We start from the raw sequence: 17500 nt of genomic DNA, 5'->3' as shown, positions 1-17500 counted from the left end.
GATTAGTTTAATTCCTCGAATTAAGGGCCGAATGGCCTACTCCTGCGCCTATCTTCTATGTTTCTATGTTTTCTAATTTGGCACCGTTCACAAGTTATACGAGTAGAATTAGACCATTCGGCCCATCAAGTCCAGTCCGCCATTATTCAATCATGGCTGATCTCCGCCTCCTAATCCCATTTTCCTGCCTTCTCCCCATAACTCTCGACACCCGGTCTAATCAAGAATTTGTCTATCTCTGCCTTAAAAATATCCACTGATTTGACCTCCACAGCCCTCTGTGGCAATGAGTTCCACCGATTAACTACCCTCTGACTAAAGAAGCTCCTCCTCACCTCCTTTCTAAACGAGCGCCCTTTAATTCTGAGGCTATGACCTAGTGTACAGCACGGATATGGGGGGGCCGAAGGGCCTGTTCTTGTGCTGTACTGTTCAATGTGAATAAATCCATTCACTCTCCACTTGAACTTTCACTGCACTCCCTCCCTCCAAAGTACATCCTTACTTGGGTAGGATCTGTACACAGTATTCTGGATGTGATCTCATCAGGCCTCTATATAGCACCAGAAAGATATCTTATCTCACATACTCAAGGCCAACATACCACTTGCTTCCGAACACAGCCTTGGACAAAAGCACGCAGTTAGGCAGACAGGAAATGATTCAAAATCAGGTCCAAGGGTATTCAATTGTCATATGCATTGCATTACGTGCAGCAGCATAACAGGTCACAGGTTGTAGGAGCAGAATTAGGCCATTCGGCCCATCGAGTCCACTCCGCCATTCGATCATGGCTGATCTATCTCTCCCTCTCAACCCCATTCTCCTGCCTTCTCCCCATAACCCCTGACACCCGTTCCAATCAAGAATCGGTCAATCTCTATAAAGGTCTGTAAGCATGGAACTCAAGAGACAAGAGTGTCCTACTGTCACGTGTCCCAGATCGAACAAGGACATTCTTACTTGCAGCAGCACAACAGAATATGTAAACATGGTACGCTGTAAACTATATAATAGACGAGGAGAAGAAGTTCAGTGTGTGTGTGTATACACATGCTCGTACACACATATATGCAACATACACACACACTGGGCCTGTCCCACTAGGCGATTTTTTGGGCGACTGCAGGCGACTGCCGCAATAGTCACATGTTGAAAACCTTTGGCGACAGTGGCGACTATTTTTGTTGTCGTAGGTTGTCATAGGTGTATCGTAGGTGTAGGTGTATCGTAGGTTGACGTAGGTTGTTGCCAGGTGTCGTAGGTGAATTCCATTAAAACTAGTCGCTGGCAGTCGCCTAAAGAGTCGCCTAAGTGGGACAGGCCCTTAACATACACACACACACACACACACACACACACACACACACACACACACACACACACACACACACACACACACACACACACACACCCACACACACACACACACACACACACACACACACACACACACACACACACACACACACACACACACACACACACACACACACACACACACACACACACACACACACACACACACACACACACACACACACTCACACATACACACACACACACACACACACACTAACACAGCACACACACACACACACACACAACACACACACACACACACACACACACACACCACACACACACACACACAACACACAACTGGCACATACACACACAACACACACACACACACACACACACACACACACACACACACACACACACCACACACACGCACACGCTCATACACACACACACACACACACACGGGCTCACATACGTACACCTGAATAACAAACAAACAATAATATACCAATTATACCAATAATAGTCTATGGTAGTTCAGAGCTTATTTGAGGTTGTCGTGTTTAATAGCCTGATGGCTGCAGGGAGGAAGCTGTTCCTGAACCTGGACATTACAGTTTTCAGGCTCCTGTACCTTCTTCGCGATGGTAGGGGTGCAATAGGTGTGTGGCCAGGGTGGTGTGGGTCTCTGGTGACATCAATAACATAGATAACTGGTCAACGTATAGATAACATAACAAACCAAAATCAACAAATTTGAAAAATAATAATTAGTGCACAAAAGCTCCAAGTCCTGAATGCAACACAGGATAGTTTGGGGGTGCAAATAATAGATCAGAACTCCCTCCAATATTCTTTAGATTACGCTGTGCTTTATTAATAGTGTAGGGACTTTGCTTGTTTAAATTCACGATCCTCTGTGTTTGTGAAACTTCTTTCTCATCCAATGTTGTCTCCTAATTGCAAGTTGCAACAATTGTGAAGGTCGTTCAGGGATTGATAAATCTTCATACATCCTATTTTAAAGAGGCAGCAACAATAACTCTATCTACACTTCACGCTATTTTGGTCCCCGAATTTGTGGAAGGACATTGGCATGTTGGCCTTTATAACAAGAGCAGTTGAGTATAGGAACAAAGACGTCCTTCTGCAGTTGTACAGGACCCTCGTGAGACCACATCTGGAGTATTGTGTGCAGTTTTGGTCCCCTAATTTGAGGAAGGACATTCTTGCTATTGGGGGAGTGCAGGATAGGTTTACAAGATTAATTCTCCTGGGATGGCGGGACTGTCATATGCTGAGAGAATGGAGCGGCTGGGCTTGTACACTCTGGAGTTTAGAAGGATGAGAGGATATCTCATTGAAACATATAAGATTGTTAAGGACTTGGACACGCTAGAGGCAGGAAACATGTTCCCAGTGTTGGGGGGAGACCAGAACCAGGGGCCACAGTTTAAGAATAAGGCTCAAGCCATTTAGAACGGAGACGAGGAAACACTTTTTCTCACAGAGAGTGGTGAGTCTGTGGAATTCTCTGCCTCAGAGGGTGGTGGAAGCATGTTCTCTGGATGCTTTCAAGAGAGAGCTAGATAGGGCTCTTAAAAAATAGTGGAGTCAGGTGATTTGGGGAGAAGGCAGGAACGGGTACTGATTGGGGATGATCAGCCATGATCACATTGAATGGCGGTGCTGGCTCGAAGGGCCGAATGGCCTAATCCTGCACCTATTGTCTATTGTCTATTGTCTATTGAAAGCATTAAAAAAAAATCTACGACCACTTTAGAGTCATAGAGTCATAGAGTGATAGAGTGATACAGCGTGGAAACAGGCCCTTCGGCCCAACTTGCCCATACCGGCCAACATGTCCCACCTGCCCATGTTTGATCCATATCCCTCCAAACCTGTCCCCATCCATGTACCTGTCTAACTGTTTCTTAAACGTTGGGATAGTCCCTGCTTCAACTACCTCCGCTGGCAGCTCGTTCCATACACCCACCGCCCTTTGTGTGAAAAAAGTTACCCCTCAGATTCCTATTAAATCTTTCCCCCTTCACCATCAACCTATGTCCTCTGGCCCTCGATTCACCTACTCTGGGCAAGAGACTGTGATGCAAATAGTCTCCATCCGTGCAGAAAATGGCTGCATTTCTCAACGCTCCACTACAACCCATCTATTCAACGTCGTATTACCCTTCAGATTGTGCCAATTGTTAAGAAATGTAACTGAACTTCACGTGACTCCAGTCCGACAGCACCGTGATTTGCCTTGTCATCAGCCTCTCCAGCGGTCCCGTGAACTATTCTCCGAGTTCGTGCCATTTAGTTTAATTTAGTTTAGAGATACGGCACCGAAACAGGCCCTCCGGCCCATGCATAAACCAAACTTCACAGCGCCAGAGACCCGGGTTCGATCCTGACTACGGGTGCTGTCTGCACGGACCCTTTGACCATGTGGGTTTTCTCCGGGCGCTCTGGTTTCCTCCCACACTCCAAAGCCGCACAGGTTTGTAGGTTATTTGGCTACGGTAAAATTGCAAAATGTCCCTGGTGTGCGTAGGATAGTGTTTGCGTACTGGGATCGCTGGTCGGCGCAGACTCGCTAATCTGAACTAAATACGATCAGTTCAAACGCAAGTGCACTAGACAGAGCAAAGCGGAACATACGGAGGGCAGAATATTTTGTGGGACTGACTAGAACCAGTGGTCATTGTTCAAAATTAAGTGGTTGTCCATTTAACGCAAAGATGTGGCACAGTTCGTTTTTCTCCCCAAAGGCTAAGTCTTTAAAACTCCTCTTTGACGGCAGAGATGATGAATCATTTAGAGGCAGAGGTAGATAGATTCTTCGAGTCGTGTTGTATGAATTACACGCCTCTTAAAGATGGCCGCTCAATTGAGAAAGATACAATGCTTTTAAATGTTTAAGGGCGGTCACGGTGGCGCAGCGGTAGAGTCGATGCCTTACAGCGAATGCAGCGCCGGAGACCCGGGTTCGATCCCGACTGCGGACGCTGTCTGTACGGAGTTTGTACATTACTCCCCGTGGGTTTTCACCGAGATCTTCGGTTTCCTCCCACACTCCAAAGACGTGCGGGATTGTAGGTTGAATTTGCTTGGTGTGAATGTAAATTCGTGCAAGCCAGCGTGGAGTGAACCTGCGACTGGGGGTTATGAATGCATGCGATGCACACAGGGAGAATAGTCAATCTCCAGTGAATCAGCCACAGATCTGGGCGTGTCTGTTCCAAAGAACATCCAGTCGGGACTCCCACCACCTCGCGCAAGTGCATTTGAGCACACGACTAATGCTTCACTAGTTGTCCAACCCACTAATTTCCAACATCAAGTCAATAATCTATCTGAATCTATCAATGTTTACCAAGGGCGCCTATCCTGATGCTGAGGAATTTTGAGACCATTGCTAATTTTGTCACTGACAAATCCCATGACTCTTGCGCTTTTCGTAATACCGAACTCACTTATCAACTTGGAGTCATGGGATTTGTCAAAGGTTTTATACAATTAATTATAGAATTATAGAAACATACATAGAAACATAGAAAATAGGTGCAGGAGTAGGCCATTCGGCCCTTCGAGCCCGAACCGCCATTCAATATGATCACGGCTGATCATCCAACTCAGTATCCCGTACCTGCCTTCTCTCCATACCCCCTGATCCCCTTAGCCACAAGGGCCACATCTAACTCCTTCTTAAATATAGCCAATGAACTGGCCTCAACTACCATCTGTGGCAGAGAATTCCACAGATTCACCACTCTCTGTGTGAAAAATGTTTTTCTCATCTCGGTCCTAAAAGATTTCCCCCTTATCCTTAAACTGTGACCTCTTGTCCTGGACTTCCCCAACATCGGGAACAATCTTCCTACATCTAGCCTGTCCAACCCCTTAAGAATACTGTAAGTTTCTATAAGATCCCCCCTCAATCTTCTAAATTCTAGCGAGTACAAGTCGAGTCTATCCAGTCTTTCTTCATATGAAAGTCCTGACATCCCAGGAATCATTCTGGTGCACAGAAGTGGCCCCTGGTTACCCGCCTGTGTTGCCTCCTCACGCTAGTCCCCTTTGCCCAAATTCTTCTCCCCCTTTCCTATTCAATTACCTACCCAAATGTTTAGTTTAGGTCCGAGATACAGAACGGAAACAGGCCATTCGGTTCACCGGGTCTGCACCGACCAGCGATCCCCGCACACGAACACTGTACTGCACACACTAGGGACAACGTACTATTACACCAAGCCAATTTAGCCTACACATCTTGGAGCGTGGGAGGAAACCGGAGCACCCGGAGAAAACCCTCGCAGGTCACGGGGAGAACGTACAGACTCCGTAAAGACAGCACCCGTGGTCAGGATCGAACCCAGATCTCTGGCGCTGTGAGGCAGCAACTCTACCGCTGTGCCACCGTCCCCGCCCCAAATTTAGATCTTCTCAAAAACAGTAACCGTTGAGAGTGATGCTGTTATTTCTGGACTAAGTGGATGACATTAATAAAACAGAGGGGGGTGGGGGTGAGAGTGTTGGAGGAGGTGTATGTGGAATTAGAGGATCATAGTTATCAGTAACTAAAGATTCATTTGGTCTGTATATTAATCAAAATATTATTCAAACCAAGTCAAGTTGATAAGTGAGTTCGGTATTCCGAAAAGCGCAAGGAATCATGGGATTTGTCAAAGGTCACTCGCGATAAACATTCTCGGCAACTGTGCTGCTGCATGTGTACAGACCTGCGTTTCATCCGTAGTCAGGATCGAACCCGGGTCTCCGGCGCTGCAAGCGCTGTTGAATTGCTACTGGACCGTCCCAGTCCCCTCCCGAGTGTCCTATCCCTGTCCGGGTGGGTGTATGGAACGAGCTGCCGGAGGAGGTAGTTGAGGCTGGGACTATCCCAACGTTTAAGAAACATTTGTACAGGGACGTGGATAGGACAGGTTTAGAGAGCTATGGGCCAAATGCAGTGTAGATGGGACATGTTGTCGGAGTGGGCAAGTTGGGCTGTTTCCACCCTCTAAGACTCTTGACTCTAATTAGGCAGCCAAAGCGATAATGCTTCATTCTGTAAATTAGCTGTAATCACGTCCATTCGATTATCTTTGCTTTGATGCCTTCATTCATCTGGTTTCCTTTTTTCCCCTTCTCTCTCTCTCCCTCTCCCTCTCTCCCACTCTGTCTCTCTCTCTCCCTCTCTCCCTCTCTCTGTCTTCCTGTCTCTCCTTCACCCTCATAGAGACTTCTATCTGCATCTAAATCTGTTCATAAATCATACGTGCCAAAGGCGGCCAAGGGTGATGTTAAGACTAAGTTCGAAGCCATGCAGAAAGCTCGGGAGGAGAGGAGCCAGAGGAGAACGGGAGAAGAGAAGAAGAGGAGGAATGAACAGTATAAGAAGGAGAAAGAATGGACAAAGATAAAACAGGAGGTCATTTGGCCTTTAAGTCATATTTGCTTTCTGCTGCCTCCATCCCAACGAACTGACCCAAGCCCGCTTCGTAGCTTTAACATGGAGCCATAGAAACATAGAAACATAGAAATTAGGTGCAGGAGTAGGCCATTCGGCCCTTCGAGCCTGCACCGCCATTCAATATGATCATGGCTGATCATCCAACTCAGTATCCCGTACCTGCCTTCTCTCCATACCCCCTGATCCCCTTAGCCACAAGGGCCACATCTAACTCCCTCTTAAATATAGCCAATGAAGTGGCCTCAACTACCCTCTGTGGCAGAGAGTTCCAGAGATTCACCACTCTCTGCGTGAAAAAAAGTTCTTCTCATCTCGGTTTTAAAGGATTTCCCCTTTATCCTTAAGCTGTGACCCCTTGTCCTGGACTTCCCTAACATCGGGAACAATCTTCCTGCATCTAGCCTGTCCAACCCCTTAAGAATTTTGTAAGTTTCTATAAGATCCCCTCTCAATCTTCTAAATTCTAGAGAGTATAAACCAAGTCTATCCAGTCTTTCTTCATAAGACAGTCCTGACATCCCAGGAATCAGTCTGGTGAACCGTCTCTGCACTCCCTCTATGGCAATAATGTCCTTCCTCAGATTTGGAGACCAAAACTGTACGCAATACTCCAGGTGTGGTCTCACCAAGACCCTGTACAACTGCAGTAGAACCTCTCAGCCTGTCTATTCTCTTCATTTAACACGAGATCTGGTCTTCGGTGGCAAAGCCAGCATTCATTAATTGGTTAAGAAAGAACTGCAGATGCTGGACAAATCGAAGGTGGACAAAAATGTGGGAGAAACTCAGCAGGTGAGGCAACATCTATGGAGCGAAGGAATAGGTGACGTTTCGGGTCGAGACCCTTCTTCAGACTGAAGAAACGTCACCTATTTCCTTCGCTCCATAGGTGCTGCCTCACCCGCTGATTTTTCTCCAGCATTTTTGTCTACCAGTAATTAATTGGCCTTGCTTTAGGCTGCTGCTGAATGTTGGCGTTGGTTTAGCATTGGACTGGTCAGCACGCAACGTAGGAACGTATACAATTATATAAGGACTGGACAAGCTAGATGCAGGAAAAAATGTTCCCAGTGTTGGGCGAGTCCAGAACCAGCGGCCACAGTCTAAGGATAAAGGGGAGTCCATTTAAAACTGGGATGAGAAACAAACTCTTTCACCCAGAGAGTTGTGAATTTGCGGAATTCTCTGCCACAGAAGGGCAGTGGAGGCCGATTCACTGGATGGATTTAAAATAGAATTGTGGAATCAAGGGATATGGGGAGAAGGCAGGCATGGGTTTCTGATTGTGGATGATCAGCCATGATCACAATGAATGGTGGTGCTAGCTTGAAGGGCCGAATGGCCTCCTCCTGTACCTATTTTCTATGTTTCTATGCAACCTCATATTTCGCTTGGGCATCTTACAACCCAGCCGTATGAATATTAATTTCTCCTTTGCTCAGCCCGCCTTGGCCAGTTGTCCTGCCGGCTTCACTGTTCGTATCCCTTCGTTGTCACCTCTTCCATAGCCAACAATGGACCATTGTGGGCTCCATCCTTCCCTGGATCATCGGTGCCGGCTCTGATGTGTTCGGTACCTTTTCATATCTCTGGTTTCCCTCTCCCCCCCGACTCTCAGTCCGAAGAAGGGTCTCGACCCGAAACGTCACCTGCCCCTTTCCTCCAGAGATGCTGCCTGGCCCACTGAGTTACTCCAGCATTTTGTGTCCATCTTTGGTGTAAACCAGCATCTGCAGTTCCTTTCTGCACAAAAAGCTTTTCACTGTACCTTGGTACACATGACAATAGACTACAACCAAGCTATTGTCACCTGTACAGTGAAATGCATTGTTTTGCATGCTGTCCTATCAAATGAGATAATGCTTTCCATAAAGACAGCCAGGTCCAACTCATGTACAATAGAGAGAGCAAAAGGGGGAAGATAGAGTACAGGGAAATATAGAATACGGTTCACAGCATTGTAGCGCATCAGTTCCAGAGACAAAGTCCAATGTCCACAATGTGGTAGAGGTGATTCGGATGTGATTAACCATATAACCATATAACAATTACAGCACGGAAACAGGCCATCTCGACCCTTCTAGTCCGTGCCGAACACATAATCTCCCCTAGTCCCATATACCTGCGCTCAGACCATAACCCTCCATTCCCTTCCCCCCATCCAATAACTATCCAATTTATTTTTTAAAAATGATAAAAACGAACCTGCCTCCACCACCTTCACTGGAAGCTCATTCCACACAGCTACCACTCTCTGAGTAAAGAAGTTCCCCCTCATGTTACCCCTAAACTTCAGTCCCTTAATTCTCATGTCATGTCCCCTTGTTTGAATCTTCCCTACTCTCAGTGGGAAAAGCTTTTCCACGTCAACTCTGTCTATCCCTCTCATCATTTTAAAAACCTCTATCAAGTCCCCCCTTAACCTTCTGCGCTCCAAAGAATAAAGCCCTAACTTGTTCAACCTTTCTCTGTAACTTAGTTGCTGAAACCCAGGCAACATTCTAGTAAATCTCCTCTGTACTCTCTCTATTTTGTTGACATCCTTCCTATAATTAGGCGACCAAAACTGTACACCATACTCCAGAATTGGCCTCACCAATGCCTTGTACAATTTTAACATTACATCCCAACTTCTATTCTCATTAACATTACATCCCAACTTCTATACTCATTAACATTACTCATTGTTTCCCCTCCCCCCCTGACATCAGTCTGAAGAAGGGTCTCGACCCGAAACGTCACCCATTCCTTCTCTCCATAGATGCTGCCTGTCCCGCTGAGTTACTCCAGCTTTTTGTGTCTACCTTCAATTTTATCCAGCGTCTGCACTTCTTTCCCACACGGACAGTAGATTAGATTAGATTAGATTCAACTTGGCACATTTACAGTACAACAAAATGGTTTAACATTGCAGTCATAACATAGAATAAAACAACAAAACGCACACTTAACACAGTTTAACGTCCACCACATTTGAGTCCACCAGGCACCTCCTCACTGTGATGGAAGGTAAAATCCCAAAGTCCTTGTCTCTTCCCTCCTTGCTCCCCCCCCCCCCTGCGTTGAGGCGATCCAGGCTTCCGATGTTGTGACCCCGCCGGGTGATGGTAAGTCCCGCGGCTGAATCCGAGCTCCGCGAACGGACCGGTCCAAAGTCCGCGGCCCGGGGCGGTCAAAGCTGCCGGATCAACCGCCCTCCCGCGGCCGAGCCTCCGTGGCCCCGAAGTTGGGTCTCCGCCGCTGGAACGCCGCCACAGCCCCGAAGTCGGGTCGCTAGTGCCCTAGCTTATGGAAGGACCGTTCAGAAGCCTGATAACAGAGGGGGTGGAAGCTGTTCCTAAGTCTGGTGGTGCGCGCTTTCAAGCTGCTGTACCTTCTGTGTAGGATAGAATAGAACAGAACAGAATCCATTTTACTAGCCAAGTATGTATACGTACGAGGAATTTGCCTTGGTGCCTGGCACGCAAGGATAAAAACACGATGTACACAGTCGACAATTAAAAATAAAACATTACAACAGGAAGGAACTGCAGATGCTGGTTTAAACTGAAGGCAAACACAAAATGCTGGAGGAACTCAGCAGGACGGCCAGCATCTCTGGAGAGATGGAACGGGTGCGTTTCGGGGTCAGGACCTTTTTCCAAAGAAGAGATGCTGCCTGTCCCGTTGAGTTACTCCAGCAATTTGTGTCTATCTTCTGTAACAACTGACAGATGGGAGCAGGGAGAAGAGGGAATGACTGGGGTGGGACAAGTCTTTCACGAAAAAACCCACGCGGTCAAAGCGAGTTCAGTTCAGTTCAGTTTATTGTCACGTGAAACATAAAATTATAAAAGGACTGGACAAGCTAGATGCAGGAAAAATGTTCCCAATGTTGGGCGAGTCCAGAACCAGGGGCCACACAGTCTTAGAATAAAGGGGAGGTCATTTAAGACTGAGGTGAGAAAAAAACGTTTTCACCCAGAGAGTTGTGAATTTATGGAATTCCCTGCCACAGAGGGCAGTGGAGGCCAAATCCCTGGATGGACTTAAGAGAGAGTTAGATAGAACTCTAGGGGCTAGTGGAATCAAGGGATATGGGGAGAAGGCAGGCACGGATTATTGATAGGGGACGATCAGCCATGATCACAATGAATGGCGGTGCTGGCTCGAAGGGCCGAATGGCCTCCAACTGCACCTATTTTCTATGTTTCTATGTACCGAGGTACAGGGAAAAATGTTTGTTACGTGCACATAATAAAGTTTAGTGCAAGGTAAAGCCAGCAAAGGCAAGGATAGTCCGAGGGTCACCATTGAGGTAGATGGTAGTAGGAGAATGTACACGCTCTGTACAGACAGCGCCCGTAGTCAGGATGGAACCCGGGTCTCTGGCGCTGCAACTCTACCGCTGCGCCACCGTGCCGCCCCAGTGAGCTGGGCCAGGAATTCACCCTGTGAGATCTGCGGCTACATTTACCTTCACAGTAACGGATGGGCTCCAGTTTCCCAGCCACTACCGGCTTAACGCTTCCCTATGCCCGACCCTTGTGTGGGTGTACAAATACTGCCAGTGTTACGCCTCCCCAGACACACAAAGTGCTGGAGTAATCTCAGCGGGTCGCGCAGCGTCCGTGGAAGGAGAGGACAGGCGGCGTTTCAGGTCGGGACCCTCCTTCAGTCTGAAGAGAAAATCTCTGGAGAGAATGGGCAGGTCGGGACTGAAGGAAGGGTCCCGCCCCCGAAACGTCACCAATCCATTCCCCCCGCCACATTCCCACGCTGCTGACCAAAGATCCTATAGCAGAGCTCGAAGGGCCGAATGGCCTACTCCTGCTCTGCTATAGGATCTTTGCTGCTGACCCTGACCACCTGAGTTACCCCAGCATTTTGTGTTTCGCTCAAGATTCAAGCCTCCTTGCTTCCATCTCCTGTTCACATCTCCTAAGATACTGGTAAAATAATTAACTCACGGATTCAAGTACCAGCCCGCTTTGACTGAGTCGGCTTTTCCCGGTTCCCGGTTCGGCCAACTCCATGGAAGATGCTGGAGTAACTCGGCTGGTCAGGCAGCATCTCTGGAGGAAAGAAATAGGTGACGTTGAAGGGTCTCGGCCAGGAACGTTACCCATTCATTCCCTTCTCTCCAGAGACGCTGCCTGTCCCGCTGAGTTACCCCAGCATTTCGTGTCCGCCTTCGGTGTAAACCGGCATCTGCGGTTCCTGCCTTGCTGTAAGGTCGACGGCATCGTCACCATCAACACCAGCCCCAGATACTGAGCAAGGCTGTGTAACACTGCGGTGAGACTGACTCTCAACATCTTCCCACTCCATTCGTTTCAGTATCGCCAACTCCTTGCTTCAGATGAGGAAGAGGACGATAACTCCAACGAACTGAAGAAGGCGTACGTCCCCAAGATGACAGGTAACAAAGACTCATAAGGTCATCAGTGATAGTAGAATAAGGCCATTCGGCCCATCAAGTCTACTCTGCCATTCAATCATGCCTGATCTATCTCTCCCTCCTAATCCCATTTTCCTGCCTTCTCCCCATAACCCTCGACACCCGTACTAATCAAGAATCTATCCATCTATCTCTGCCTTAAAAACATCCATTGACTTGGCCTCCACAGCAATGAATGAATTCCACACATCCACCACCATCTGACTAAAGGAATTCCTCCTCATCGCCTTCCTAAACGAACGTTCTTTAATTCTGAGGCTGTGACCTCTAGACCTAGACTCTCCCACTAGTGGAAACATCCTCCCCACATCCACTCTATCCAAGCCTTTCACTATTCAGTATGTTTCAATGAGGTGTCCCCTCATCCTTCGAAACTTTCAAAGGACTTGAGTCCTTCCGTCAATGCTAAAAGCAAGTCACTGGGGGAATGAGAGAGTTGCGAATTTGTGGAATCACCCGGGGAGTTGAGAATTTGTGGAATTCCCTGCCACAGAGGGCAGTGGAGGCCAAACCACTGGATGGATTTAAGAGAGAGTTAGATAGAGTTCTAGGGGGCTAGTGGAGTCAAGGGATATGGAGAGAAGGCAGGCACGGGTTATTGACTGGGGACGATCAGCCATGATCACAACGAATGGCGATGCTGACTCGAAGGGCCGAATGGCCTCCTCCTACACCTATTTTCTATGTTTCTATGTTTCTATGTCACCGATCCATGTTCTGCAGAGATGCTGCCTGGCCCGCTGAGTTACTCCATCACTTGTTGTTTTATTCGACAGTGTTACTCCAGCACTCCAGCACTTGTTGTTTTATTCGACAGGGAAAAGCTATCGTTTGCCTGCTACCCAGTCAAAAAAAAGCCAATACGAGACAAGCTGTCCGCAATGCTCAGATCAAGGAGAAAGGACACAGCATTTAGTGCAAGATAAAGTCCGATTAAAGATATTTCAAAGTTTGGAACCTCTCTCTAGATGGTGAGGGGATGGTTCCGTTGCCTGATCACAGCTGGGAAGAAACTCTCCCTGAATCTGGAGGTGTGCATTTGTTTTCACACTTCTGTACCTTTTACCCGTTGAGAGAGGGGAGAAGAGGGAGTGGCCGGGGTGAGACTGGTCCTTGATTGTGCTGCTGGCCTTGCCGAGGCAGCTTGAAGCAGTGAGTAGGTGGACTCAACGGAAGGGAGGTTAGTTTGCGCGATGGTCTGGACCGCGTCCTCTCAACTCTCTGCAATTTCTTGCAGGTAAACAAGATACACAAATCTCCCCTGCCTGCACACGATCCACATCCCCTACAGTCCCTGCACATCCATGAGGCCAACTAGAAGCCTCTTAAATGCCGCGATTGTATCTGCCTCCACCCCCATCCATGGCACACCCACCAATCCCAGCATTAAAATAACTTTCCTGCACAATTGTTTTGGACTTTTTTCAGTCTGAAGAAGGGTCTCGACCCGAAACATCACCCATTCCTTCTCTCCAGAGATGCTGCCAGTCCCGCTGAGTTACTCCAGCTTTTTGTGTCGATAGATCGGGGATCATCAGCCATGATCACATTAAATGGCCGTGCTGGCTCGAAGGGCCGAATGGCCTACTCCTGCACCTATTGTCTATTGTCTATTGTCTAGATGCGATATCATACAATACAGCAGAACCTTATTGATCCCAGGAGGGAAGTTGATCTGCCAACAGATAGAAACACAACCACCCATTTACAACAATCCTACATTAGTCTGAAGAAGGGTCGCGCCTCGAAACGCCATCCATCCATGTTCTCCAGAGATGCTGCCTGACCCCGCTGAGTTACTCCAGCACTTTGTGTCTTTTCTTGTTAAAATAAACCAGGAAATAGCGGGTGAGCACACGATGAGGGTTTGACTGCACTGGGCCTGTACTCGCTGGAGTTTACAAGGTTGAGGGGGGACCTCATTGAAACGTACAGAATAATGAAAGGCATAGATAGAGTGGATGCGGAGAGGATGTTTCCACTAGTGGGAGAGTCTAGGACCAGAGGTCATAACCTCAGAATTAAAGGGCGCTCTTTTAGAAAGGAGGTGAGGAGGAACATTTTTAGTCAGAGGGTAGTTAATCCGTGGACTCATTGCCACAGAGGGCTGTGGAGGCCAAGTCAGTGGATATTTTTAAGGCAGAGATAGACACACTCTTGATTAGAACTGGTGTCAAGGGTTAGAAACATAGAAACATGGAAAATAGGTGCAGGAGTAGGCCATTCGGCCCTTCGAGCCTGCACCGCCATTCAATATGATCATGGCTGATCATCCAACTCAGTATCCTGTACCTGCCTTCTCTCCATACCCCCTGATCCCTTTAGCCACAAGGGCCACATCTAACTCCCTCTTAAATATAGCTTATGGGGGTTATTGGGAGAAGGCAGGAGAAAGGGATTAGGAGGCAGAGATCAGCCATGATTGAATGGGCGGAGTAGACTCGACGGGCCGAATGGCCTAATTCTACTATAACTTGTGATACCTCGCCATGATAAAGAGTGCCGCCTTCTGTCCGCAGGGACCGTCAAGGGGAAGTTTGCGGAAATGGAGAAGCTGAGGCAAGAGGAGGAGAGGAAGCGGATGGAGGAAGAGCGGAAGAGAAGGGTCCAGCAGGACATCCTGGAGAAGAGGAAGTTGCAACGTGAACTTGCGAAGAGAGGTGCAGAGGTACTGAGCCTGTTCCCTGTCACATGATGCCCCCACCCTGGGTCAAAGACTCTGCGCATTCACCACTAACTTGTTCCCCCTCATGATGTGATGCACCTCTGTGAGATCACCGCCCCCTCAGTCTCCTGCGCTCCAAGGTATCACCACCCGGCCTAGCCCAGCCACCGCCTACAGTCCCCGGCCCTCAAATCCTGCCAACGTTCCTCACAGATCCTCCCCAGGCACGGCAGAGGAAGCTCCCACAAAACGGGCGGTCACGGTGGCACGGCGGTAGAGTTGCTGCCTGACAGCGAAAGCAGCGGCGGAGACCCGGGTTCGATCCCGACTACGGGCACCGTCTGTACGGAGTTTGTACCTTCTCCCCATAGACCTCCGGAGATCTTCGGTCTCCTCCCACACTCCAAAGACGTGCAGGTTTGCAGGTTTGATTGGCTTGGTAAATGTAAAAATTGTCCCGAGTGGGTATAGGGTGATTTCACGAAAGGTCACTGGAGCGTAGATCCGCACCCACGTGACCAAAAATTTAAACTGGAGTACACTTGGTACTTCCGGTACATGTTAGTGAATGGGAAAACACGCACTTTCACACCCGTTAAAAACATCGAAAACGGCCAGTTTTTGAGCTGCAATTTACTGTGCCAGTCGGGGTGACCGTGAGGCACAGCTACTTAAATTTACAGTCCAAAAAAAAGATAGAAACTAAGGTAAATTAAAGAGGGAGCTGAAGGTGCAAAACCAGCGGAAGTGCTCAGCGGACATTTGTCGTGGAGATTTAAAGATCCAAAATATCGGGAATTATCGCGTTTGCTCGCTGCATTTCATCAAAAGTAAGGCATTATTGACTTTTTTTATCTTTATTCATTTGTTATATGAAAAGTTTTAAAAGTGAAAAATCCGTCAGTAAAATTGCAAAATCGCCCATGGTTCTCAGGTGGGTTTTAACATGCAAAATGAAAACGCTTCTGAAGCTACATTTACCATTTAAATAATCGTAAACTATCAATGCGTTTTGAAATAAATTTTACTCAGATGCAAGCTAAGGAATGGGATAATTGTCAGCTGTTAGTTGGACAAAATCAGGACATTTTATTATTTGCCAAAATCAGGATTGTTGACATCATTCCATGCTGCAGGCTTGTCTGTTATTAGATAATACATAAATAAATAAATAAATAAGTAGTTTGGGTGATTGTGCAGGCTTTAAACAAGAAACATTGAGAAATATATTTTGGCAAATAATAAAATGTCCTAAATTTATTTATTTATTCAGTTTCAATTTTCGGTCACGTGGGTGCGGATCTACGCTCCAGTGACCTTTCGTGAAATCACCCTATAAGATAGTGTAATGATATGCGGGGATCGCTGGTCGATGGGCCGAAGGGCCTGTTTCCACGCTCCGGTTTCCTCCCACCCTCCAAAGACGTGCAGGTTTGTAGATGAATTGGCTTCTGTAAACTCCCGCTGTGGTGCAGGGTGCGAGCCATAGAGCGTGTAAACAGGCGATTGTTGGTCGGTGCAGACTCAGTGGGCCACAGGGCCTGTTTCCACGCTGTATCCCTGAACTAAACTAGTTCTCAGGGCACCGTGAGAATGAATTTCAAAATAGGGTGAATGGATTTTCTAAAAATTGATTTTCTGAAGAAGGGTTTCGTCCCGAAACGTTGCCTATTTCCTTCGCTCCGTTGACGCTGCTGCACCCGCTGAGTTTCTCCAGCATTTTTGTGTACCTTGGATTTTTTAAAGCTGGCTTGAAAGAACAAACGAGCTTTGGTTGCATATCTCGTCGGAAAGACAACGTTAGAGCATTTTGCAGACAGTGATCATGAAATGGAGACACAAGGAACTGCAGATCCTGAGCAAAGCACATTACTGGAATAACTCAGCAGGTCAGGCAGCATCTATGGAGGTGATGTTTGGGTCAGGACTCGTCTTCAGATGCCTTCCACAGATGTGGCTTGACCTGCTGAGTTACTCTAGTACTTTGTGTTCTCCGTATGTTTTAAGATTGGAACTTGGGGGATGGAACTAAATTGGAGCGAGGCAGGTTCCAACTTTATTATGTAGCAACAAGGAACTACAGATATTGGTTTACAGTGCTTCACTCCTAACTCTTTTTCTCACTGCTCTTTGTCTCTTCATCTGGGGCCTTTGACCGACCATTCTTCCAATCAATACCCCTTCTCGTCTGTATCCACCTATCACTTGCTCGGCTTTGCCCTGTGCCCACCTCTCTTCCAACTTTCTCCCCTCCCCCCCCCCCCCCCCCCCCCCCCCCCCCCCCCCCCACTACAATCAGTCTGAAGAAGGGTCCTGACCCGAAACGAGATTGATCCCTGGGATGGCGGGACTGTCATATGTGGAAAGATTGACAAGACTAGGCTTGTATTCACTGGAGTTTAGAAGGATGAGGGGATATCTTATATAAACAAATACAATTATAAAAGGACTGGACAAGCTAGATGCAGGAAAAATGTTCCCAATGTTGGGCGAGTCCAGAACCAGGGGCCACAGTCTTAGAATTAAAGGGGAGGCCATTTAAGACTGAGGTGAGAAAAAACTTTTTCACCCAGAGAGTTGTGAATTTGTGGAATTCCCTGCCACAGAG

The 17500-nt window shown here is 47.6% G+C and overlaps 1 protein-coding gene across 6 annotated transcripts in view; it reads left to right on the top strand.

Moving 5' to 3' along the window:
* nexn (nexilin (F actin binding protein)) overlaps positions 1-17500 on the top strand; it is a 66398-nt gene that overhangs the window by 23519 nt on the left and 25379 nt on the right. For 4 of the 6 annotated variants that reach the window (XM_055641301.1, XM_055641298.1, XM_055641300.1 and 1 more), the window contains exons 3-5: positions 6554-6745; positions 12107-12188; positions 14747-14895. In XM_055641301.1, coding sequence (XP_055497276.1) covers positions 6554-6745; positions 12107-12188; positions 14747-14895 — 423 coding nt within the window. The remainder of the gene's footprint in view (positions 1-6553; positions 6746-12106; positions 12189-14746; positions 14896-17500) is intronic. The other 2 variants (XM_055641303.1, XM_055641304.1) reach the window with 1 other exon arrangement.

The sequence above is a fragment of the Leucoraja erinacea genome, chromosome 10 (assembly GCF_028641065.1).
Source record: "Leucoraja erinacea ecotype New England chromosome 10, Leri_hhj_1, whole genome shotgun sequence".
Classification (NCBI taxonomy): domain Eukaryota; kingdom Metazoa; phylum Chordata; class Chondrichthyes; order Rajiformes; family Rajidae; genus Leucoraja; species Leucoraja erinaceus.
This window is presented reverse-complemented; position numbering and strand designations above follow the sequence as displayed.